The 26,522-nt window shown below is 45.7% G+C and overlaps 1 protein-coding gene across 1 annotated transcript in view; it reads left to right on the plus strand.

Annotated features, from left to right (window-relative positions):
- Positions 1-1,226: 1,226 nt before the first annotated feature.
- The window catches only part of COL5A1 (collagen type V alpha 1 chain), a 181,551-nt gene continuing 156,255 nt past the window's right edge, over positions 1,227-26,522 (plus strand). Inside the window, 4 exon segments of the mRNA XM_050907940.1 lie at positions 1,227-1,363; positions 10,301-10,404; positions 10,921-11,009; positions 23,176-23,310. Coding sequence (XP_050763897.1) covers positions 1,265-1,363; positions 10,301-10,404; positions 10,921-11,009; positions 23,176-23,310 — 427 coding nt within the window. The 5' untranslated portion in view covers positions 1,227-1,264.

Genomic DNA, 26,522 nt, shown 5'->3' on the forward strand with positions numbered 1-26,522 from the left:
GGTTGTTCATAAATCCCTGTATTCACGGCATCGGTGAGTTAAACACGCTGACACACAATAAACAGGAGTGGCCCACGAACACTGCAGATCCATGCGGATGTTATCGTCCTACGTGTGGGCATATATCCATTAGGGCAGGACATAAATAAATCATCCCGCTCTAACCATATCTCTGGTTTCTGTTGTGATCTGAGCTCCGATGCCAAGGGACATCGCACAGTTGTAAATACAAATGGAAAATTGCACAGTCCGCAATCTGTTGGTTCATTACATTGTATATATTGTTTTATCCATTAACCTGGGACCTGGTTTTGTAATCGCCGCACAAATCTCCAGCTGAATGTTGATTTATGATGGTGCCTTTCCCCCAGCCTTTCGGTGCTTTACAAGAACTACAAGCTAACTACACAAAGGGATTTTTTTGGCATTGTGATGTGCAGCCATCTTTGGGCTGCAGTGTAGCGGGGCTTTAATGATGTACAGCGAAATGGCTGAACGCTGAAACATGGCAGCTGGGAAGGGAAGAGAAATGCAAAAGAACAGACACTTCTTGAACCTGTAAAGCTGTGACACGGTAGCAGCTACGGAGTTGATATGCCCTGAAATGTCACTGTATGATGAATTATACATATGATGTTAGAGAGGAAACGTTGCCATCAGTTGGTTGGAAATAAAACACAATTCTGCGTTCATTTACACCGCAGTGGGAATTCGTGTCTGCAGAAGGCGCATCCCTGATGTGGAAATTAGCCAGGAAAGCGGTGGCTGATACCTCTGCTCTCCCTCGCAGCACAGCAGTGCCTTGGTGGGAGCAGTCCTTTTTGTTTCCCATCAAGAGATCTACAGCAGAGCATCTGCTTGCCCACTCCAGGGCAATCAGGACAAATCCCATGGCATGTTATCCTGTCCTGCTGGCAAAGGTCAGGGCTCTGCACAGGGCTGCTGTGCAAGCCCTGCTCTGGCAGGGCAGCCGGCGGGGCTTTTACCTTTGCCAGGTGCAAAGGGCTGTAGGACAGGAGGGAAAGATTTATAGGAAACACCTTGGAATAGCCAAGCTTAGGAAAAAAGCAGCAGGAGGTTGAAGTTGCACATTATTAACAGCTGAGCTGCCAGCTGAGCCCAGTTCTGGGTGATTGAGGAAAGCTGGAGTGGGCTTTATTAGGAGCCCATAGGTAGCCCACTCCTCCCTGCCTGCCTGGGGTGGTGCTGGGGCAGGCAGGGCTGAGCTGGGCTAGAGGACAGACGCACCAGGTAACAGCTTCCTATGGGTCCTGCGAGGCTGCTGAAGGACATCGGTCTTTTTTCCATGCCTGCTGTCCTTGGGAAGCACCTTCAAGAAGCTGATACTCAGCAAGCGCCAAAGGTGGGAAATACTCTTTGGGAACTCCTGTGCAAAGTGCTCCCCTCTCTCTGGTGGGGTCTGGGGGACCCTGGGGACCAGCTCCTGGTACAGAGGGTGCTGCAGGCAGCTGGGGAGGGCTCCTCACCTGGGAATGAAGGCAAAGGGAGTATTTTCTTTCTTACAGAGCTTTCCTATATTCCTTGTGCATTTGAGCTAAAAAAAAGCCTGTATACTTTTGATGTGGGCCAGGTTGAATATTGTGGGTAATGACAGGCTAAAATTCCGGAGTGGTCCTGTACTGTAGAAACAGCTGGTTGAATATTATAGCTTGGATCAGAGCAAGTCTGCTACTGGGTGATCTAGAAATTACATACCCCTGCATATATCTATAGAGAGAGGGATGTTAAGGGGGGAAGCACTATTTATGTGTGTATTCTTAGTATGAGAGACATTCATTTCAGTACGCTTATGTGGAAGCAACATATTTGTATTATAGCAGCACCCTGGCAATAGACTGGTATGTTATTTTACACAGAATGTAAACTATAAAGCTAAAAGGCACTCCCTTGTCCTATGATCTTGTAACCTAAAGGGCTGAGAACACTCCCCAGGCCACGCTGGCTTTTGGAGAGGTGCATTTTTTCTGACCTTGCTCAGAGAGCATAGGCTGCTGTTAGCTGGTAAACTTTAACTTCTGCTGAAGTGGGATTTAATTAGAGGACAAGAACTATTCCTGTGAATGAATAGTAGCTTTACAAATATAGTAATGAACTTTTCAATGACTGGAATTTTTTTGCTTTGCTTAATACTGATAGGAAAGAAGGCAAAATATCTTGGTTTGTGATATTTATTGCTCACAGCTTAGTTTGATTCACTTGAACCTGAATTTCAAAGCCACATTAAAGTCAAGGGGTGTGAATCCACTCAAATTGAAACCAACTGACAGCTGGCTGGGATCCCTGGGAAGGGAAACCACGGAGCTATGCATGCTTCCCACTGAAGCTGATGGGAAAATGATTATACCTTTGTCAGTGGGAAAACTCCCACTGACTGCTGGTTGCAAAATCAGATTTCTAGTCAGCACATACATACAATGCCTGTGCTTGTATGGTCCTGTGAGGACCTAAAATAATGAAAACTCATTTGTAGCCTCAGCCTGAAAGCTGGTGCAGGTTGTTTAGGTCCAGCTGAACCCTTGAGGAGCAGTGGGTGATACTCATGAGGGGAGGAGACACTTTTCAGCCTAAACAATTAAAAAATAATTTGTGACATAACCACAGAATAGTGTTCCAGGGACTGGAGGCACTGTGCTGCCTTCTTCATTAAAGATAATACAAAATTACTGTCTCTAATTATTTGCAGAGAAGAGTTTAGCAGCTCTAACATGATGCAGTGATTGAAGTTGAGAAACTCCTTAAGTCCCAAGAAAATGTGAACTGGCATCCCCTTGCAGTGCAACTAAAAGCAAATACCTTTATCAACAATTAAGATGTGTAGTTCTGAATTAATGAGGAGGAGGGTCGGGGTGCCCACAATGTTGGGGTGTTGTTCTGTAGCTCTGCTGGTGCTGAGATGCACTTAGAGCATTGGTCTGCTTTCTTCTCAAGTGTCTCTTGTGTTCCCAATCAATGAATGAGTTCCAGCTATTAGCAGTAATTACCAGCTTCTTGAAGCTGAGCTGAGTTTTGCAGACTGCAAAGCTGATAGTTGCAGGTTTCTCTCCAAATGCTCGTTAGGTGTCTTCATGTGCTTCCATTTATGTGCAGGTGAGAAACACTTGTTAGTTCATGCTGCTTGTAAATGCACATTGAGGGGCACTAATGTAGTGCTCACACCAATGCAGAAATGCTCATGCTTGACACAGGAGAGTTTCTTCTCTTCATTCAGATCAAAGCCAAAGCTCATATCTTCTACTTGGTGGTTCTCACCCAGCACCCCTTTGCAGACTGCAAGTCAAAGCTGGCTTTGAGGCAAAAAGATGGGATAGGAGGTTTCTGACCTCTGGGGAGTCTTCCCAATCCCTGAGACAGCACAGGGAGGTGGCTGGGTGTCTGCTAGAGAACCAGGGAGCTGGGGATGGTGGGATCAGCACTGCTCTGTGCAAAGGATGTCAGCAAAAATACTAGTGAAAGGAAAGAGGGTGACATTACTTGCAGTCTGTCTGACATCACTTGCCAAAGAGGCCCTTGAAAATGGTGCTAAAAGCCTGGGGAAATTAATTGAGAAGTTGGGGGGGGGGAAATGTGAAGCTGGTGGAAAAAATATGCAGTTTAAAAGCACTTTCTGCAGTACTGCTAAATAGGTGGAAATTGAGCTCTTGTATCAGGTACAGCTGCTGCTTGTCAGGAGGCCCTGTGGGTGTGTGGCTGCTGTGCCAGGGCTTGCAGGAGGGTTTTCCTGTGCTTACAGAAGTCAAACCCACCTGGGGCTCTGCTGGACCCATTGCCCTGGTAAAGTCCTGACAGTGAGCCTGCCCTGCTGGGGTCTGGCCCCCTCCCTCCAACTCACTGAAGCTGGAGGTCTGGCAGTTAATTTGGTTTTTTTGTGTGCAGAGCCAGGCTTTGTGCCCAGACCAGAGTGGCCTTTTTTGTGCACATAGTATGTGGAAGAAGTGCTAAAGAAGTAGGGGTGACACTTGAAATGAGGGCTGTTGCTGGTGCAGGACAGCAGGTTCCCCCCAGGCTGGGGAGAGGGAAGTGTTTTGCCCTGCCTAGGAGCAGGGAGGGAAGGTGAAAGGAAGGGCTGCTTTTGAGTCAAAATCCTATTCAGGATAAAATCCTATTCAGGATACAGTTGTGCCCTTTGAGCTTCTGTCTTTCTCTGCTTCCAATCCCCTGTAAAATAGGAATTGTAGATTTTTTGCTTTTTTTATTGAGCTAATGGTGTTTTTTTTCCAAACAAGGACTTTGGGATCAGGTCTTGACTTGTGAAGTGTATCTGCAGTCACACCATGCAGCTCATGTCAGGCAGAGCTCTCCTGACCCAGCCAGGCTCACCCACTCCCCTGTGACTTTCCCTTCCCTCTTGGCTTATATAGATTGCTTATAGCCTCATGGCTCTTGAGCTCATACTTTCCTATTGAGCAGCTTCACAGTCAATCTTCATTAACCATTACCAATCTTGCATGGCTTCTTACTCTGATTTCAAGCTGAAATAATTCTTTAATCTTTTCCAGAATTATGAGCTTTCTATAAGTTGTTTGGCATCTCCATACCACAATTTAAGGGGTGGGGGGGGAGAGACACAAAAGATGGTTTAGAGAAACTAAACTTTCATCTCAATGAAGCAAGCTGTCTCCTAAATGCACATTTACTGCACAGGAGACCAGACTGATGCATTCATTTTGGAGCCGAGACATGGGGATGCTTACTGTGCTGCCTGTTGTTCATTGTGCTGCCGGATTCAATGGAGCAGAGAGGGCTTCAAGTTCCCCCAGATAATTTCCTGCCTAGGATAAACCATGTGCCATCACCCTGCTGTAAGGCAAGAGGCACGTGTACCTCCTAATTTAAAAAAAAAAAGGAAAAAGTATGAGCAGAGTTTTGAAAAACCATTTATAGTTCCCATCCCAGCTTGCATAAGTGTCACCTTGCAGTGTCTCGCCAAGAGAGACAACGGTGTCTGTAGCTGAGAGAAAAAAAAAAAAAAAAACCACTGGGGCAGCTCCTCAGCTCATGTTGGTGGTTACCAGCCCCACATGTTTGACATCTCTGAAGCTGCTGAGAACACGGACCTGGACCTCTGTTCTCCCAGTGTCAGCCCTTTCCACCATGTGTGTGGGGGCTTTGGGGTGTGTGTCCTTCCTCCCCAGAAAGACAAACAAGGGAAAGTGGCAACAACAGTCAGTCTTCAGACCCTGCCAGCTAAATGGAAGAACTAATCAATCTGTCTTGCTCTGCTTGTTTAACGTTTCTCTTCTGCAGAGAAGCAAGACAGTTACTTACACTTTCCAATATGTTGGGACAGTCTTTTGGCCTCAAAAGGCTCCAGAATAATGAAAAAGTCTATTTACAGTAGCAAAAGCTCAGTCTGTTACCTTCTGGGATTAATTTACTACTGGGATTTCTGAGAAGACTGTTTTCTGTCTCAAAAAATGAGTGCCTTGGCAGCTCCTTACTAATGCCAGTATTAAGTTTTTACAAAGGTACCATGTGATTTATTTCTTAAAGATTTGTGGGACCTTTTTTGAGGGGGAAGAGAAAACCCTCTGTTCTCTTGTGATGGCAAGAGTGGCAGAGCTGCTCTTGGACCGCAGAGGCATCTGAAGGAGCTGACCCTGCTGCGAGAGCTCTGCAGCCGGGGCTGGAAGCATTTGCAGAAGGGTCGGGCTGTGGCAGAGCTGCCCAAATCCTCCTTGCCCAAGGGCCGCTGGTATTACCAGTCTAATGGTGAAGGTCTTGATCCAGTTGCATGCAGCAGGCAAATGCAGCCCCAGCCCTGGGCCTGAAGCCAGCGTAGCCACAGCAATCCCCTTGCTTTGCTTGGCTTGATGGCTGGCCAACCTTTCTGGGAGCCAGGTTTGGCCCAGCAGCTCCTGGGCCACTCTCCTTGGTTTAAATCACCATTTCAATTTACAGCTTTGGAAGTTGCTTGGTTTTCAGACTGCCTCTCAGAGCTGGAACAGGATACTTTGCAGGGCTGGTTGCTCCTGCAAAATACTCCGCTGTTTGCAGTCCTGTGCATCTGGGTGTGCAGAAGTGCAGCTGCTGCTACTGTTGCCAGGGAAGCTGGTTTAGGAGCAGCAGGACCCTGTGAGGTGCACTTGTGCTGTGGGGGATGCTGGAAACATCCCAGGAGGTGGTGGAGCCATTCTGTGTTGAGGTGGTTGGATACTGTGCCATACCAGATGTATTAGGGATAGGTTTTGCACAATGCTGTCTTGTGTTTTGGTGGATAAGCGGACAGCACTGAGCACCAGACACATCCTATCATCTGGAACTGGCTAAATCTGTCCCTTTTGGAAGCTGCTGTGTTTATTACAGTTATTGTTTTGCTTTACTTTGCTGTTATTTTGCTTTGGAGGAGTACTAGGGGTGGTTCTGGCACTCTGTATATAAACGTGCTCAGTGTAGCGTTGAACTGTGATCTTTGCTGCCATGAGCTGTGGGATATATTTATTTCTTCTGCAAACTGGTGTCTGGAGCAGTGCCGTAAGGGATGGCTGTTCTCTGCTGGCAGTGGCGAGGGAGTGCTGCCCCCTCCTCATCCCACACTCGCTGCCATGGCCTCAGAAAGCTGCTGTACAGCCCAAGCATGGAAACTTCTCCTATTGTAGGTCCATTCCTGCTACAGAGTATTGCAGTTTGTTTGTTTGCCCATGTGAGAAATGAGCAAACCCAACCAACCGCTAAACTGAAAGGAGTACAAAAGAAATGTGTGTTTTAGTCTCTTCCTGCATTCCTCTCGCCCTGAATGCAGACATGGCCTTTCCTATCCTTGGCTCCCCAGCTTCGTGCCTCTGCACGCATCCATTTTTGCTGGTGGATTTACATTCTTGGAGTTGAAATTAGACTCGGAGCTCCTGCTGCAGCTTTGATTCACAAAACTCCAGGCTCATGTTGCTGGAGGCAGTTAAGAAAACAAAAGCACAGAAGAAATGGAAAAGCCAGCTGTGTAGTGTAGTAGAAGTGCTGGGAGTTTGCTATTCCAGGTCACAACTGGGATTTCACTTCTGTATTGTGATGCCAGTTGTGGTACATCAGTCCCTGGGCTACCCAAAGGGGTTATGGGTTTCTTCATTGCAGCCTATAGATCCTAGAGGAAGACAGCTGATTTTCCATTGCTGAGAAACCCTCTGGATCCCCAAGGGTCCCTGAACTTAATTATTCCTAAAGCTGACCAGCTCATAAATTTCACATTTCATTAAATTGGTTGCTCTTGCTTAAAAAACACATCCCAGCTGTTCCCTGTGTCCATCTCGGGTCTAACAAGGGGAAAAAGTAAGACTTGTCCAACAGTCTCAAGGACCTGTAGCTTTTTCCATATGGTATCTTCTCGTGTTGAAGGGCTGGTAGACTCATTATGATGTCTTCTAGCTGCAAGATGTGTTTGGCAAGAAGAAATCCCTTTTTCTCTTCTTGCGTCAAAAGAAAGCCATGGTATGTATGAGAAATGCAAATAGCTTGGCTAATTTTGGAAGTCAGCAGCTAAGATTATGGCTTGTATCCCACAGAGTGGGATTGATCCTTGGCCCTGGTTCTTCACGCTGTGTGTATTGTCAGCTGTAACTGCACTGTTGTCAAACCTCTGGACAGAATAAGTGATGAACATAGTAAAGCCAGAAGTAATTCAGCTCTTAGGAGGAGCCTGATATACTGTGCTGTTCTTTTTCTTGCAAGAGATTTATTTTCAGTTAAATTCACTAAATATCACGAAAATATTCATGTTTAACTCTTCCCTGGATGTAAAAAAAAAAATACATTGCTCACACATGCATGCATGCACATTTGTGCATGCTACCTGTTCACCAGAAGCAAAGTAACTTGAATTTCCAAATTTGCATGCAGGATTTGAGTAAGCTCAGGAGAAAAACATTTGTGATGGCACTTTCCTCTTCTTTCCACCTTTCCCTGAAGTGTAGCGGTAGTCTTGTTCCTCACCTCCGAATACCAAGATTTTCCATACCGATTCCAGTTTATGCAGGTAAATACACTGAGCTGGAAAGAGAAGATTGCAGTGTGATGAGGCAAAACCACGACACGGTGGCAAGAAAGCTTTGTTTATTTCAAGATCTGCGGTAGTAATAACTGGTGTGGTTTTTTGTACCACTGGCACAGATGTGTTTATGAACTGGTGACTCTTCCAAAGTACATGCTGGAAATAGTTCCCTCTAAGGCCCCCAAAAGCTGTTGCAGTCACCATGACAGCGGACCTGGGGAAGAGGGGGGACACTGGAGCAATGCCTCTTGCTCTCTGGAAGAAACAAATGGTGAGTGCCCCAGAGGGACAGTGTGTCTAGAAAGGGCCATTTGACAGCCTCTGAGCAGTGTTTTGGCAGGGATGCTCATAGAATTATCAAAAGCCATAGTAAGCTGGAGTTTTGCAGCCTCTCCTTTTTCTAACAAAGACCATAGATTGTCTCCTCTTCATATTACTGTGCTTTAAAAGAGATGAGAGTGATGGCTACAGAGAGCAGCTCTTTTCCTCGTCCCCAGGGCTACCGATGCCAATGCAGCATTTGGGAAACAACGGAGCTCCTGTTTAAACTAATAATGTTAACTCCATGTCATAGCATAGCCAGCAAGGGGATGAATAACCCTGTACAGTTAATTGCCATTTGGCTTAAGCACAGTGATGAAAACATGCTGTTTATATTGTATGACCTTTACTGTGCAGGAGAAATGATAGTGATGCTTGGTCCTGGGGCAGTGTGTTGATAGCTGGAGCTTTGCAAGGGAAGGGGAGAGGTCCTTGCTGGGAGGAGAGCCACAAGGAGAGGGTTGTGATGGCCACAATAGCTCAAGTGCTCTTGTTTGCACACCCTGCTTCCAACTGGAACTGCCTGCAAGGTTATTAAATCAATGAGAGAAAAGGAGAGGCTCTTCTGGGCTGCTGCTGTGCTGCATGGACATGTAGCGCTTCCACCTCTGTGTAGCTCTGCTGGAGGCAAAGTTTGCGGGCTGCCTGGGTTCATCACTTCAGTGAGCTGCCCTCTTCTCTGTAGCAGTTTCTCTTACTGCCAGTGCTCTCATTGCACCCAACTCTTTTAGAGTTGCTGGGATAAATTCTGCAAACAATCTGCACGTGGGGTTTTGTGCAAATGGCCCAAACTTGCTCTTGATTCTTGCGATGCTGCTGCTGTTGTGGAAAATGCTGATTCTGCTCTGTTGTATGCATAATTCTTGGCAAAGTTCAGTTTTGTGCACGAATCACTGTCTTTGTCTTGCTTTGGGAGGATCTGCATGTGAATTAACTTCAGTTACACTGAATTGACATTTTTAGCAGCAAATGTTGATCTCAATCTTGCTATTAAATGATGCTTGTGCTGCCACATGCCGAACATCTGTAGTGAACCAAGATGCTCAGTCTTGGTCTCTGAAGGCCAAACTGTGTATTACAAGATATTATTGCTTCTGTGTTCATGGGACTTCAGTATATGAAAAGCCAGAGCAGGATGATAAGGAAGACATGTATACAGCTTATCGGACTTCATGTTATCAGATGGTGCAGCGCTCAGAGGAGAGGTTGCAGCTGGCAGTAAATAAACCAGCCACCAGCCAGACTTTTGTCATGTCCCATGGGGATAATGTTGCATGTGATAGAATGAACCACAGGAAGCAAATGTAGCAAAGTGAGTCACTGTTGGGGTTGGGGGAGTTGCTCTTGGGCTTTCAACCAGTACCCTTGGGAGGCTGGCATCTCCTCCGTAAGTGTCTGAGAGAATTTGGACTGTAGCAAGGATGCAGAGCAGCAACTGGGCTTGTCTGGCTTTATTTACACCGTGGGGATTTGTGTGGGGGATAATGATTTTACAGTGGACTCTAGATTGATATTTTCATAAATGTGCTTCCAGCCTGAGGAATTTGGTCAATTGATGCTTAACTACAGACTTGAGGAATACAGATATTCAGAGGTATTAGTTATTCATCAGGGGATGCAAAAATGCAGGTGCTGAAGAGGTCAGCATATAGCTTTATTGGGAAATGATGGAACCAGCACATCTGTAATGTTCCTAGCATTAGGATACATTCAGCTACTATACAGTATGCCAAAAAACCTAAACTTTATATGATGTGACTGAACAGCTTTCAGTACAGCACTACACATGCACCCATGATGACCACTCCTGTACTCCACAATTAGTACTGAACTAAACCACGGCTTCATACCTGAAAAGAGCCACTGCTGGTTTTTTCTTTCATTGTGCCTTGCAGTAGATAATGTGAAAAGTCACAGGTGAAAGATTTACAGGATATTTTTCAGAGCTGTCTGATTTTGATGTGTTTGCTTCCTTTGCAGTTGGCAAGCTCTGCTTCTCTGGGTCTAAACCTTGTGGAAACTTATCATTTATCTTCCACAACTGGGAAGGAGGAGGCCAGGTTTAAATCTGTGCTCCAAATCAGGTACAGTACTACATCTCAAAATATCCAACATCCAATGTTTTTCTCAAAACAATAGTTTTGCAGCCAGTGCAGGGACTGCTGTTGAACTTAGTGACTGATTCAGCAAAGAGTCAGTAGAGGAGCTGGGAAATACTTGAGGTTTCTTCCCCATGCTGGTGACTCAGTCAAAAGGCTCTTTCCTTTGGCTCTTATGGTGAGCTACCAATTCAGGCAGGAGCTATGCACGTCTTGCTGCTGGAAGTCCTCAGCCTGGTCCCTGCTGATGTCTCTTGGTATCTTAAAGGCTAGACTGCTTCCTGCTGTGTTAAGACAAATTAGCAGAGGATGTGGGAGAGCAGCGGCTGGTTGGTGTGCCTGCCTCTGCTGCAAAGGCATTTTATTAGGAGCATGCAACTTGCTTTAGCGGGGCAGGTGCTGTTCCCGCAGGCTGCTCTGTGCTTCCTTTCCTTGTCTTCTGCAAACCTGATTTCCTCCGCTCACACATCTGCTTTCCACATTTGCTGCCTCCTGCTCCAGCAAGGGTCTCACAGAGCTGCTGGGTGAGATCCCAACTCCCTTCCAGCATCAATGGAGGCCCACCCAGCCGAGATCTTCCAGCCCTGATGGTGAGAAATGGGACTGTGTTGCCTGCTGCTAATAGCCTGAAATGTGCAGGGAAGGATGGGGAAGCCAGCATGCAGGAATGCAATTCTGGCTTTCCATGAGTGACTGTCCTTATTCAGATCCCAGGCCCCAGCACCTGGGCCTTTTTGTGTGAAAAAACTCAATGAAGTCAAAGAAGTTTGTAGGGCAACAAGATTGCTGTGGCCCTAAGTAGTTCTACGGACATACTTGGGTGTAACTAAGCAGAGGTCAGGCACAAGGTCTTTAAGCGGAGACTTGATTTTTTTAAAGTTACTTCTTGAGAGCTTTAGTGTTGGACTAACTCTTTGCTTTGTAATCACATTTTTTTCGTTGGGTGCCTCTGGTGTATCAGATTGTAGATGGTCCTGGAGAGCTCAGAGGGAAAGCAGCAGCTTGCAAATTCACTATGGAGCTATTCTGTGAACCTTGCAATTTCCAGTGACATATAAAAAAAAAATCAGCTTAGAAAAGCAGCAAGTGTTTTGGGTGCTTAGCCAAACAGCAAGCATCCTGCAAGTCATGTATTGCTAATCAGAGGCAGGTAAAACTTGCAATGAAGAGTGAAGTTATTTGGAAGTTGGAGTGCCCTTGCAATTTAATGCAACTTAGAAAATGGTTTGTTTTAATTATTTTTCTTCAGGAATTGAGCACCTCTTTTCTAATTACAAAAAGCCTGTTTACATGTAACAGTAAGGCATTTGGAGTAAAAGCTATTTTATTTCAGTGATGCAGCATGGGTGTATGAATGCAAGGATGGGCATAGCCCTAAGGGTTTCCCTTAGTTATTGGTGTTGGAAGCATTGACAGGGAAAAAGAAATGTGGTGTCTGAGACCCTGCATCTCGAGGATCCCAGCTTGCAATATCTGCTTGTTAAAAGTTGGCATGACCTGCAGTAACGCTTTGTGTGGCCATTTATTCCAAGGGACTGGACTTTTGCAAGGCTGCCCCAAAATCAGTGTGACACAGGAGGGTCTTAAGGACAGGTTAGCATTCATATTTGTGGGCTTTCCAACATTGTAGAGCCTAAACTAGTATTAGTTTCCTCGCATTATCTCTAAATGCCAAAGGAAATAACCTCCTACTGAGTCTCTGTTCCCTTTTGAGGGGAAAATACAATCCCAGAGGTGTAAGAAATAAAAAAAAAAATTGAAAGGGATGAGCACTTTCATGACATAATGTCAGTGATGTGACTTGCCAGTCCAAACTTGGCTAGCATATTGATGCAGTAAGCTGTATCTGCTGGGTAAGCGAATGGTGTCACCCTCTTCCCAGATCCCAAACAACCTCTTCAATGTGTAGGCAGCAGCTGCTGATCCTCATGGAACAAACATGTCCCCTTCCAACATGAGAGACAACACAAGGTTCTTTGATTCCTCCTAATTGCATTTCAGTGTTTGTGGCCCAACTGTACAGTTTCTGCAGAAGTTCAGCAATTTTGGTTGCTGGCTTCCTCTCCTTGCTGACCTACAAATACCAGTTTTCAGGGAAAGATTTATGAGCAGCATGAAATTACCATCTTGTAAAAGCACAAATCACAGCTATAAATAGGGGTCTGGAATATGCACAGAAACCTCAAGGGAATAGTGACTCTGGCTTTGTGCAGGACAGCCCTGCTAACCCAGGTTGAGGAGGAGTCCAGTGCTTTGACTCTTGTAAACTGGCAGAGCGCCAGCCAACCTTCCCCTAATCCATATCCTTGCAAGGATGGAAATAACATCTGGCCGGACTGACAGTAGTCAGGCTTTATAGTAACCGAGAGCTCTGAAAACTGAACCTTCTCAAGCCTTGTATGCATTTATCTTCCTTTCCAGAACATTAGTAGTCAGAGTTTGTTTTCAGTGAGTTATTTAGCAGAAAGAGGGATTAGACCTTGGGCTAGCATTGATTAACCCCTGCATGTTGAGTTGTTTAACAGCATAATGGATTAGTCATGTTTGCTGGTGACCTTTGTCAATTGAATCCTTCATCTGAAGACTCTTCTGTCTTTTTAAATACACAGATCCTTACAAGTGGAATCTATGCTAAAATGTCCCTCAAGTGAATAGCTGGTTTAGCAGAGCACAGGACTGGGGCAAATAGTTCCAGAACTTCTGATCTTAGGTTTGATGTTGCATGAGTTTAGTCAAGGGAGCCCCACTTATGCAGCTGGCTACTTGGTGCTGCCCATAGAATTGATCAGCAAGTGTTTGAAGTCCTGCATGAGAGCTGTGTATGGGCTGGAAATAAACTGTTGTCTCAATGGAAAAGCATTTCTGGAAAAGGACTGAATTTTCTGTGGGTCTTGGGGAAGATTGTAGAATGAGAGTCCAGCTAGCAATAAGATTTAATGTCACCCTGGAAACTAAATTGCAGTCAAGTTTGGTGATTAAGTAGTTGACTTTTTTTCATTTAAAGGAAAGCATGGGGGCAGAGATGCTGTGAGCATAAATGTGTGAAGCCTCATTGCCTTTGATGGAGCTATGTCAATTTAAATCAGCTGAGCATCTGATCTGGATAATATATTTCTGCTGCTGAAGCCAGGGACCAAGGGGGAGAAAAAACTGCTAAATGGGACCAAACATGACACCAAGAAAAGCATCTTAAACTGCAAGAAGGCACTGATGGCAATTTAAGGGCTGCCAGAAGGGTATAAAGGGCCTTTACATAAATCAGCCTTGGACCCAGTAGAATGTGTCTGAGATGAGGGTGTCTCCTCAGATCTTCCATTCTCTCAGTAGTGCTACAAGGAAGCTGTTATACTTGACTTTTCAAGCAAAATACCTTCCTACTGCAGCCCAGAGTTCTTTCTGGGCTCATTTTGCTGTAGTACAAGTCAGGTCAAGAAGTTTGTTTGGTTTGCTAAAAAAGATACTCTAGTTCAAACAAGACTTAATTCATTGAAGCCCCATGGCCTCTGTGAAACATGAGCCCCTCTGGCCTCATGATTTATGAATACAAAGTCATGGGGAAGTCTTGCCAGAGGAAAACAAGCTCTATGATAGGTAAATAAAAGGCACTGGGGCAGGAAAGAGTTAAAGACACCCATAAACTGGAAGCCGTGCAGCTGGGAGGTGTAATGAGCTGTCAAGTGCTCTGCCCTCCCAGAGGGGCTTTGCTCCTGTGGAGAGGGAGCTGCTGAGAAGTTTGGAGTAGGTGCCCTTGCTTTAGTAGAGGGTTTGGGACTGAGGTCTCCTGTAGCCCTGTGCTTTTGATACATATGAATCTGGATAGAATTGAAAAGAGAATAAATGAATAGCAGCGTTGTGAGGCTGTGTTCTGTGGTATTCAGAGGTGGAAGGGACTGAACCAGGTGAGCAGCCATCAGGGCTGGGTGCTAGGGAAGGGGCAGGACCCAGCTGAGTCTTCCAGCCTCTCTCCCAGCCCTCCTGGCTCTGAGATGTGCTGCCAAATTCCTACTGTTGTGATCACCAGCAGTAAAAAAAAAAAGCACATCTGGCCCTAATCAGGACCACATGAACCTCTATGCCAACTTAATCTTTCCCAAATGTTAATTATGCAGATATCTATTTCTTAATGTTTAGAAGTTGTCTGTATGCATTAGATGTCTGGGGGTTTCTCTGTATACATCTGCAGAACCCCTAACAAGCACAGTGCTGCTTCCCAGGGCTAATAAAACCGCAAGGAGCGACAAAGCTGTGGCTGCGATTGCACTCTGAAGTTGGGTACGGTGATTCAGCAAACACTTTTAATCCAACAAGATAGTTATAACCTACAGGACAAGTATAAGTGCTCCTAGAGATCTCCCCACCCTCTGGGGAGGGGGCTGCAGGCAAAAAAAATGCAAGCCAATGGTATATATACACATAGCTAGGTAGCTTAAGTTTTCTGAAAGGTACAGTTTAGTTGCAATTCAAAGATAGGAAGCCTATCTGCTACCTGTTCCTGACACAGTTGCTTTTTTAATGCCTCAGGAAAGAACAATTAGGGCTGGCTGTTTTTTTCTGGGTCAGATTCTCAAAGGGATGTGAAATACCGCAGGAGTATTTTGCACTGCTGATCTTGAAGATATAATATGTGGTCAAAACTCCTTGGACTTCCTCAAAGGTGTCTGAGACATGTAAAAATAAATTTAAAAAAACAACCCAAAATATGTAAATGGGAGGCTTTAGGATGTTGCTCTGGTCTGGAGCTGAACTGGGAACAAAACCAGGTCTGTATTTAAGAAGTAATTAAGCAAGATGCCCTGTAAGAGGTGACCAACCAATCTGCAGTTTCAGATAGCTGTAAAACCTGGAAACAATATCAGAAGACTGTAGGTGCTACAGAAGGACACCAGCACTAGAAGGTATTGTCCTACAAGCAGTAGTTGAGCATCTGTTGTAGAAATATGGTGGGTATGTGGGTGCTGCATCCTGGAAACCCAGCTGAAATAAGAGGCTGAGAGACTGGAGTGTGAACCAGGGCTAGCAGGCGGTGGGGTGATCTAGGGTGGTATATCAGTGCTTAATCTGGATGTACGAGTGCTGTGTCTCTAGTTAAAAATGTTAACGATCTGGCACCTTGTTCTGGCCAAGGTCTGTACCTTCAGCCATGCTGTCTGGCTCACCCCAGAGCTCCCCAAACTGGAAAACTCATCAGTGGGGAGAGAAAGGGAGTAAGTTACTGTGGGGACTTGTGGAAAGGTGCTGATGCATCTAAGGTAACTTACTGGAAACACTGAACACAGAAGTAAAAATTAGTCATGTTAGAGACTACTTGGTAGCTGGATTGGATTCCTCAAGTGATTCATCCACAAAAACGACTGCCTTGCCTGACATTTTATTTCCCCTATTTAGAAAGTAGCTTAGACTTACTAAGACTGCCTGTTGTCTGAATTGCTTTTTGATAGCTGGGTGGTGCACATAGCATCCTTGTATTCTCATAATTTCTAAACCACTACTTCAACAAGGGGGGAAAAAGGACAACAAAATGAAGGGGTTTGTCACTCCAGAAGCCCTTGGTGGAATGAACCTGTAATCTTGTGAAATCAAAGGGGAATCTATGGAATGTGCCATTTTTGGTATAGTTAATGCAACAAAATTATAAATGGAAATAGCTGCCTGGAAATTGTGTTACATGGTTAATTGACAGAAATATTAGAGAAGGGGAAAATGTGGATGAAAATTGCTTGGTAAAATAAAATCTCTAGCCTTTAAGTTGCTCTTTCTTTTTTGAGGAAGAACTAGAGGATGAAAGGACCATCAGCTGATGCAACCAAAATGTACTGGGATGCTTTAATTGGTTACTAGACCTGGATAGAATAATTCGTAAATGATGCTAATTTTGGATGCGCTTGGACATATGTAGAACATGCCAATTTTAGTATTGTTACTGCTCATAGGGATGAGAAACCCACTTGTGATTTTTTTTTTTGCCTGCTTGTGTGTGTGAAAAACCTAGCAAATGACATTCCTTGTCCTGAAGAATGTAGCGTGGTTAACAGGCAGAAGGCCTGCTGGGATGGCTCATACATGCCAGTAAAGGCAGGAGAAGGCTGTAACCCACTTGCTCAATGGGGGGAGCAGGAGCCACAGGGCTTGTCTTAGTGCCGTGACCACACTTTCTTGTGAAATTCACCCAAATTCTTTCAGGATTACTGAGCTGCAGAAACCATCCGTGGAAAAGATCTCTCTGATCATCCAGCCCCCTCATGCCAGGGCAGGATTGTTCCCAACAGTGTATAGGTTTGTCTAGACTGATTTGATATGACTCAGGCAATGGGATTTTTCACCACTTCCTTTGGGAAGTCTAACTCTTCCATAGCTGAGATCTTAATGTAAGGATTTTTTTCCTGACACCTTAGTTTGAATTTTGTGCTATTAAATTTCCATCCAATAATCCCATGCATGCCCTAAACTCTACCTGTTTTGTGTTGTACCCTCACATACGCACAGGGAGCGCACACTCAGGTTGCATGGGCTGCTTTTGAGAGTACAGAGCTCTGGAACTGTTGTAATACCCCTCAAAAAAAAAAAATGTACAGACATCTTTAGAGATGGCTCTTTCTGAGAAAGCTCTGCAGGGAAGAAGCTGGGTTGCCGTGCTTGCAAAAGCTATTCTGTATCCTATAGATCAAGATTTACAATTTCTGCTGACTTCTTATTCAGTCTGATATCCCAGGATTTCCAGCAATTTGTATTTTGGATTCCCAGGGCTTTCCTGGATAGGATTCTAGCACCTCTCATTAGGAAAGAGCTCTGCTCGAAGCAGCTAATTGTAGCTAAATGTGGTAGGGGAAAACCAATTGCTGGCTTTTCCTTGGTGCAACACCAAATCTTGCTTATGCTTAGAAGCTACCAAAGATAGTCTTTACTAATATCAAATAACTGTGCCTGGAATATTTGGCAAAAATGGCATGGTGATTGCTTGAAGAGGTAGATAATGAGGGAAGGTTACTGGGAATGGGCACAAATGACATCTGTCCTGGTCGTTATTTCAGAAAATGTAAGGCAGCAGAGAGGAGAGCGACCTCAGTTCTTGAAACTGGGCTCTACCAGCAAAACTGCTCATCTGCATTCTTGGAATAACAATGAGATGAAAAAAATCCTACAACCTAACAATTGCTGAAAAAAAATGTGTTGTCCTGGCAGATGGAGTGTTAAGTAAAGTTGTGATCACCATTAACATCCAAAAAGTGGATGTGCATGAGAAGTAAGCTGTCATCTGTTCATTTGACTCCTGCCCATCCCCACTCATCCCTGGGGAAAATATTAAAAGCCTTCCTTGTGGACAGGCTTGAAAGTGAACACCACAGTAATCTAGATGAAAATATTCCTAACGGGCACCCAAGCTCAACCCCTGAAGCCAGATGTCGCTGGGTGACTTTGGACCTGTGCATAAGCTTTGTGGTTTGGGCTCACCTTTAATCTTCAGACATGATTATGATGGACAAACTGGAGCTAGAAAATGAACTCTGTGGTCTGTATTCAACGAAACCTTCACTGGGGTCAGTGAGAGTTTAGTCCAAGTCACTTAGGAACGTCTTCATTTTTTGACCCTTGTGAAGATCACAGGGTAAGTCACCGGTCCTTGTTAATGTGCAGCCTCGTGGTTTAACATAACACTTTCTGTAGCACCAAGGATTATCTCCCTGAAGTCTAGACAGATTATATAGGGTTTAGCCTGGGCCATTGACCGCAGATCATAGGGCATGAGGAAATAAAACACAGGGATGTGAAGAGGGAAAGGCAATTCCTGCCAGTCTTTCAGGCTGGCACTGGGCAGGGAGGGGAGCCAGATGAAAGTGGAAGAAGGTGAACTGAGTTCATCCTTCTCAATAGGCACCATGGTGCAATTTGTCCTTCTGCATTTAATAGATCAGCATGGTTCAAACACATACAAGGCTTGGAGTCATTAATGTGAAACTGAAGAGAAGGCAATGACACTGGAAAAAGAGGAGGAGTGGAAAGTCTGTTCTCTTTATAATGCTATTTCCTCTATTAAACAAACCTCTTTGTATGTTTAAATGTTGCATAGTCAAAAAACAAGCCCCACCTTGTGTTGGCTGCTCTTTCCACTGATGGGGCTTGTCCTGGTGCCACCTCATGGCAAAAATCAGATTTGAATTTCCACCAGAGCAGCTGGGATGTGGGAGAATTGGCTGTCCAGCTCCTGGACTCACAGCACTGTAGCTGTTTTGTAAAGAAACTGGCCTGCAAAGCCAAGACAGGTGCTTAACCACAGGAGTGGTGTTATTTTTATTTCTGTGTTTTGTTTTGTCTTTCTGGGAGAAAAAAACTTTAACTCTTTCTAAAGCTGTACATCTTTCACATTTGGAAGGTAGCTGTGGAATCTATTCATCATGTCACCAGCCAGCCTGGAGTCTAACTAGAACATAACAATATCTGCTCTGTTTGGTATCACCTGATAGCTTGCAGTATTGCAATATCATGTTGATGTGCTACCCATCACCATGTTCTATAAATGCCTTTGTGATGGCCTTTGTTCAAAACAAGGTTTTCAGAAAGGTTTTAGGGCATTGGGGAAGTTGCTGCCTCACTGCAGCTCTTCAACAGGGTGGGAATGGACACGAACTGTCCCGGATAGTACAGTAAACACTTTGTCAGATTAAAGACCACACAGAGCACTGAGGCTTGAGACAGTGTCCAGCTTTGGGATACCAGATGTGGTGCTTCCTCTGTGGATAAATGGATAGCTTTATTTTTTCAAGTCTCAATCCAAAATGTCTCAGTAGCACTAAATTCTCATTTTTTTTTCTTAAGCTGAAATTGAGAGCAATCATTTCCATGGCAACAGGTGTGAGATCATAAGTCAGGATTGTGACTTCAGCATAAGCCAAATCATAGAATTTGAGTTAGGGGTAGGGATGCAACTGTGTTTATATCTTTGCAAAGAATAAAGGCAGGTTATAAGATTGCAGAGGAAAGTTGTCTTTTTAGATATGTGCTCTTCATAAATAGTATTTGAAAGAATTCCTGAGAGCAGTTGTCTTTTCTGATTATTTATGCAACAGCTCAGGCAATTCTAAGAAAGTCTCATTTTTAGTCTGTTCTCATCAGCTGGTCATAGGGTGTAACTGGTTATCAGTAACACCTAGGGCTATTCTTTCTGATTATCCCAACACTACTTTCAAACTACAGAATAATGCCCTTTTGGGTTTTTTGGCTGAATTTGTCTGGTTTCATAGCATACAAGTGATTTAAAAAATTTTTTTACCTATGTATCAAGCTCTTTTGGAAAGCTCACGAATGTGTCTTCTATCCTATAAACAACAGCTAGTTGGGCTCAAGATGCATTTAGTCACGAAAATACTTCTATAAACTGCTGTTCCTTAAAGATATTTGGCCATCTGCCACTGCTGCAATGTATTCCTTTGGCTATTCAGATGTTACCCTGACTGGTTGCTGGAAGGATTTGGAGTTGGTGTCAACCGACCCAGCTCGTGTGTAAACCTACTTGGAGCTTGCACCACCAAATGATCTGGCCTGCTCCAACTCAGAGGTTGGCTCTTTAAACTTGGCATGCGGATGCTGGAATTTTCCAGTTTGCCATTACAAGCTTTTTTTTCTGTATTTCTTTGTTATTGTCAAGGAGGGGCAAACAGGTCTGTGCAAGCTTCTAAAGCAACTGGAAACTCAGACTTACTGCTCGGCAAAAGCTCCCTGGGCCAGGTTCTCAACTGGTGTAAAGCAAAGTTGCTTTGCATCTGATGTGGGTCCAGGTTTGGGTAATCTGGCTTGCTTCTGGAGTTGAGAGCCCTTGGAAAATGGGTGGTGTGTAAGTGAGTGTACTGCTCTGAGCTGTTTTTATTTCCTTCTCTGCAGTGCTTTTGATGCTTTAGGTATCCCCCTTCCTATAGCTGTATGCCTCTGGAAGGGCAGGGAATGTCAACACTTTGGTTACAGTATTCAGGTGTTAGTGGGATTTTCGCTTGCAGCTGGAGAAGACAAAACAGGGTCTCATTCCAAAACAATGAGCTGTTTGTATGATCAGAAATGCCAATGTGGGATGAGAAGACCCAGGATCCTGGCATTTGGGTAACTGGGTCTGAAATCAGACACCACCTCTGTCAGTGAGGCTGGTAGTGCACCTCAAGGGTGATTAGGCATCCATAGAAATACTGTGGATCAAGTTATTACTTTCTTGTAACAATAAGAAGGGTTACTGGGAAGGGGAGGGTATTTGCAAGCCACAGGGTCTGCTGGTGCTTTTAGCTGTCCTAGTTCCATAGCCATATGCCTGAGATGCTTCATTGCCCATGCAAATGGAGGGGTGAGAAAGCATCTCTGTTGTGCAGTGTTTCTGTGAGCTGTGGAATAGCTTCTCTGCTCCACACCAGAGGCAGCTGTGAGCCTGTGGAAAGGACTGTTGCTGTGAGTAGTGGGATATTTAAAGCAGGAGGGAGGTGCAGTGGTGATGGACACTGTCATTGCTGGCTGCACCCAGTGGGTGCTCTGCAGTGGTGTTTGCAGGGTTGCACAGGTGTTACTTGTACTGCAGAGCTTGCCTCCAGGCTCCTCCTGGGTATGGAGCATCACTTAATTTGTCTCGCCAGCCTCTAGTCATCTGGTTACTCATGAAAGGCAAAAACTGGAAGGGGCTTTCATCTGAGATTTGCCCGGGAGTGCCACTGGCACTGTACCCACCCTACACGTGGCTGCAGCCAGCACATGCATGCTGCATGCCTCCTCCCAGCTCCTGACTTGGGGGCTTGCAGCCAATCTGCCTTTCACCTCTCTCTGGTGAAAGGCTCTTTCAGCAGAGAATCTCTTCTTGCGTGTGGCTCATGCTCCAGCCTTTCCAGTTTCACGGAGAGGCTGGTAGGAGGGGGAAGGCATCTCAAGTTCAGAGGTAAAGGGAGAGACTTCCTGCAGCTCTTATCCATTGAACCATTAGATAATCTCTTTATTAGGCTACAAGCTGGGTGGACTGGGAGCACCGTTTTCCCCTTGCTTCCTTCTGCAGATCTAGTGGGATTTGGCCTCCTGTGCTTGTAGGTTGTGGTATGTTAGTCCAATATCAACTACCTGACCAAGAAACTTCCATTCCAGCAGGTCAAAGATTTATGCTGAGTGAATAGCTAAAGCTCAACATAAGCCCCTGTTGTGCCGAATTCTTCCATCAGACAGCCCGAAGCAGGGACAGGGCAAGTGACTCCTAACTCATATATTGCCCTTGTATATGATAAACAGAATGGCCAGTGACTGCCCAGGTTCTTGCAGTGCTGAATGACTGAACCCATAGACAAGGAGACTGGAGTCCAGGGAAGGCAGTGTGGGAGTTCAGGTGATGGCAAGGGTTGTTTTCCCTGTGGATGATGGCCTTAAGGATGCTGCTGTGCGAGGGCTGGGATGCTTTGGTGTGGCTCAGGGTATGAGTCTACACGCGACGTCACTGCTCCATGAAAATCAGTACAACTCCAACCACTGAAGTCACGGGAGCTGGGACTGTCACCTGGATGTGTGCTAGCAATGATGTTCAGATCTTTAATGGCACTGACAGAGCAAGTATTGACACCAGCAAGTGTCTTCAAAGCATTTTAGTTAAGGGAGAGGGCTGCATTTGGTTGTTCTTCCTTCTCTGGTCTCCAGATGAGCTGATCTTGGTTTTGTTGAGGGGTCTGCAGTGTTGTGTGCCGTCTAGTCCTACAGTGTGAGGTCCGTCCTCCTCTCCTGGAACCTGAGGGAGAGTACTGCTGAAGGAAAGGATCTGCTGTGGGGAAGCCACATCAGCTTTTATGTTTTTTCCTCAGTACTGTTCTAATATTGCTGCTATACAATGCCAGAACAAGTAAAATCATTTAAAGTTGATGTTTACCAGTGTGATGCATCAGCCACCACTGGTGTGCAAAGGTGATCAGTGCTCAGTGGCGTGGTGTAGAGGAAGAGCCCCAGGAGCAGAGCACTGCTGGGGCTGGACCCCAGGACGAGCTGTGCGTGCAGCCGGAGGGCCAGCAGCGCTTTCATCCCTTACTGGGCTCCTTGCTTGCCTGCCAGCGGAGAGTTTTGCCACCCCAGTGCCTAGCTAGCCTGGCAGGGCATGCTGCCTTCCCTTTCCACTCCTTCCTGCTTGCACTTCTGCGCTTTGCGTGCATGTTTTGCAGCGGCGGCCTCACTTTTTTTGCCAAATCCTTGCATTTTTCATGCTTCCGCAAGCCCCGGGCCCTATCTCCCTCGGGAGTCGGAAAGAGCAGGGAGCTGGGAAGGGGGAAAGGAGAGAGAGAACTCCGGCTGGTGCTCATTCCTGTGGGGGAAAAGGGAGGAAAACACTAGTTGGTTTTTTTTTTGGGGGGGGGGGGGGGGGGGTCGGGGCAGCCCGGCTGCTGCAGCCCCGCAGCGTTCAAACTTGCCGCCGGGCCGGGAGCGGGGGGGTGGCGGGCGGGTGGGGGGGGGGGCCGGGCCGGGCCGGGGGGCCGCACCGCCCGGCCCTGATTTGCTGCGCGGCTCCGAGATTGACAAACTCTTGCCTTGGGTTTAAAAGAAGGAAAAAAAAAGGGGGGTGGGGGAGAGAAAGAAAAGTTTTTTCGCTGCAGGAGCAGGCAGGGGCCGGGAGTGAGCGCGGCGGAGCCCCCGACAGCCCTCCGCCCGCCCCATGGCTTTATAAAGCGGCTGCTCTCCGGGGGGGCTGGCGGGGGGGGTCTGAGCGGCTTTTCTTCGCTTGTGTATATATATATTTTTTTTTTTTTCCCTCCACCCTTTCCCCCGGAGTTGTCCCGAGCTTGTGCCCCGTTTTTTTGTGGACCATGGATACACACACGCGGTGGAAAAGACGCAGTTGGATACAGAGCTGGCCGGTACCCGCTGCCCTGGTGCTGCTGGGTGCCCTGTCCCTCGGCCGGGCAGGTAAGGGGCCCCCGAGTGTCCCCCCCCCATCCCCGGGACACCGAGTCCCGGCGGCCGCGGGAGGGAGGCGGTTGTCAGCGGCGTGCGGGGCCGGGGGGGGGGGGGGAGGGCGAGGTGGCTTTTGTGCGGGGCAAAACATTTGTCTTTCCTTATTCAATGCATTCCGGGGGGAAGAAAAAAAAAACAAACCCCAAACCAGCAAACCCAAACCACCCAGCCTCCTTTAGCTGCCCGAGTCTCTGAATGGCATTTGTCAGGGGGCCCGTAAAAGGGGAAAAAACTTAAAACAATACTTTATTCGCCTTTCTCGGAGCAGAGCTGCCTGTTGCTGGGCTCGTTTTTCTGGAGCAAAAGTCAGGATGTGTTTCTGGAGGCTCTAGTTCTTTATATATCTGCGTGTGTATATATGTGAATATATATTTAGTTAACTGGAAACCTCTCGTCTTGCATAGTTCCTCCTCCTTGAGGAGAAGAAACTTTTTGTCCAGAAGTAATCTGCTCACCCCTCCGCACATCAAAGCGGCAGATCTCGGTACACAAAAGCTTTGCAGCCGTTTCTGCTCAGGACCCCAAGGCTCACTCTGCTGCCTCGCCTCGCCAGCCCCAATTTGCAGGGTTTCTCCCTAAAATTGTGGCTGCTGAGTGCGGCAAGAGGAAGCTCTGTGTTGCACCAGATGTGCAACAGCACTAGACATGCAGCCAGAAAAACCCGGGAATGTCATTTTTTACAATCATGCAGGAGTGGGACTAAGCACTTTATTTCACTAAGTGGATGCTTTGGGTTTGCTGAGTGCGTTTCGAGAGCTCTGCTTTCCAAATGTCTGCCTTCCCCGGGTGGGCTGTGAAATGCCAGAGCAGGGCAGATGGAGACTCGTGGGTCTGCTGCAAAAGTTTTCTGTGTGTTTGCAGAGTGTTTTCTGAGTTTGTAGTGGACACTTGGAGGCATCTGCGCTCTGAGGTCTTTTTATCTTCTATTTCAAGAGAGAGACTATGAAGCGGTTTGTTGGCAAAGCTGATTTTAAAATCTGAAAAGTTAAAGTAGATGGAGTTCTGTAGGTAACTTGAGAAACTGAGAAGTGCCCCGAAGAGCTGAGCTGTCTGGGATTCAGCTTTCATGCTTGATTTTTGCGTGCTCTGGGTTATTTTTTTCCTGGGAAGCCCAGGCAGAGGTGTTTTCAGGGTTGTTTGTGTGTTACCAGGACAAATGTGTGTGGGATTCTGTATATAGCAGCATGATTGCAAATTATTGTAATTTCTAGGTTCTTAAAATGACCTTAAGGAAGAAAAGGTGGGCGTATGAGGAATGCTTTCATTAATGGTTTGCTTGCAAAGTCTGAGCAAGATGGAAAATAAGTTGCTAGTCAATGAATAAAATGCCTCTAGAACATCATTGAAGGAAAAGTTAACGGCAGTCGGAGCTACCACAAGTTTGTGTTGTACTGCAAAACTATCAGGCTGTTAGAGCAGTTTTCTGACTAGAAGAATACGGGAATGATACTAGCTCATCTTGAGTTCCCTCTTTGCGCAGCCAGCTTGTCAAGCCACTCTGTTACTTGGTATTAGTTGAAAACTGAATTATTACCAGTTTCAACTATTTCAAAGGAAAGATGACAAACTTTTCCTTTTTCTTTTGTCTGTGCTAATGTTTTAATGGTTTCAGAGCATCCTTAGGCATTTTGCCTGTCAGTGTATATCCTTCAGACAGCTTCAGTGGGAGACCTACCTCCTTTTAAAGTTACCTGGTAACTTTTTTAAAACTTTTGGGTCCAGCTGTGGGCTGCAGCTGCAGGAAGCAGAGGGCTGGCTGGAGCTACTGCTGCAGTGGGTGGCTGCAGAGCTTTTGTAGGGCCAATGTGCAGCTCCAAGTAATGACTCTTGCAGTGAAAGGCTTTGAGTTTTCCTAATGAGCCTCCTAATAGGACATCAAATAATTTGGATGAGGGAGGAGTCAGATTGGGACTGCTGATGGCATTGACTAATGCTCTTTATAGCTCTTTTCTAATCTTTCCAAGTTCTCTTTGGTTTTATTTCAGCTCAGATTGTTTCTGTTTCAGTTTCATTTTAGTTGGCCTCTCTGTATGGAGAGAGGTGAATCTTCTCTGTAATCTTCAGAAGCCCATCCATCAGGTGGCCCTGAAGAAAGGGGGAGGACGCCTTGCAGAGCGGGTTTCCAGAAAAATAGAGAAATAGCAATGTCAAAGGCGACATGAACTGAACTGCCTCTGAACACTGCCCTTCCAGCTCAGATTTTCCCATATTTTAACAGATGATGTCACACAAAAATCTAACCCGCAGACAAAGTTGGAATCTGTCTCTGCTTTTACAAATCCATATAAAATTGAATCAGGTTTCTGGGTGAAAATTTTTGGAAGCAACAGTTTCCTTTAGTGGCAAAGAAAAGTGTAATAAGAATACATGGCATGCCCTTTAAAAGAAATAAAAATGCTGGAAATTATGAAGTATCCTGTTACCATCTGTTGCTTCTCTCCTTGGCTCTTCCCCAGTCATCTAGAATGAGCTAAAAAAATAATAATCTTTATCCAGCCAGTGAGAAGTGTTTTGTTTAATATTTTGCCAATCAAAAGTGTTGATATTGTTTTATAAGAAGAAATATGACTAAGTCTGGAATTGATGGCAGATCTGATTTCCAGTGTAAAACCTGGATTATGCTGTCAATGTATTGCCAGATTGGAACAGGACTTTGTAATTTAAAAGCACCCAGCTGTCGGACATGCCCTGTCCAGAGGATTGCAGTAGAGGCGTTCAGCTGAGGTAATATATTATTCTTCCATGTAAGCTGGGGTCAAGATGAAAAAATCTTTGCTGACCGTTCCCCTTGAGGTGGTTTTTGAAGGCTGCTCCTGCGCTCGCCTCCCCGCTGTGCTGTAGCTGTGCTGGATGTGGGAGCTGGTTTCAGAGTCACAGTTGAGGAGCCCGTTCTGCTGGCTCCCACCAAAGCTAATGGGAACTTTAGCTCTTCAGTACGAAGCATTGCAGTGTTGTCTGGGCAATAATTTGTTGGGGATTGGAGAAATCCCATTTCATCTCTGGTCTTTAGGGGTAGCTCTAAGGCAAAACCTGCTGAAGAGTTGCTGATTTCTGGTGTACAAAGAGGGACAACAGTGCGGACTTGCCTGCTAGCATTGCTAGCTCGGATCTCTAATACTGGATCCTCACATATAAAACCTTTTTTTAAGAGCAAGAGTTAATCC

The sequence above is a fragment of the Gymnogyps californianus genome, chromosome 18 (assembly GCF_018139145.2).
Source record: "Gymnogyps californianus isolate 813 chromosome 18, ASM1813914v2, whole genome shotgun sequence".
Lineage (NCBI taxonomy): Eukaryota > Metazoa > Chordata > Aves > Accipitriformes > Cathartidae > Gymnogyps > Gymnogyps californianus.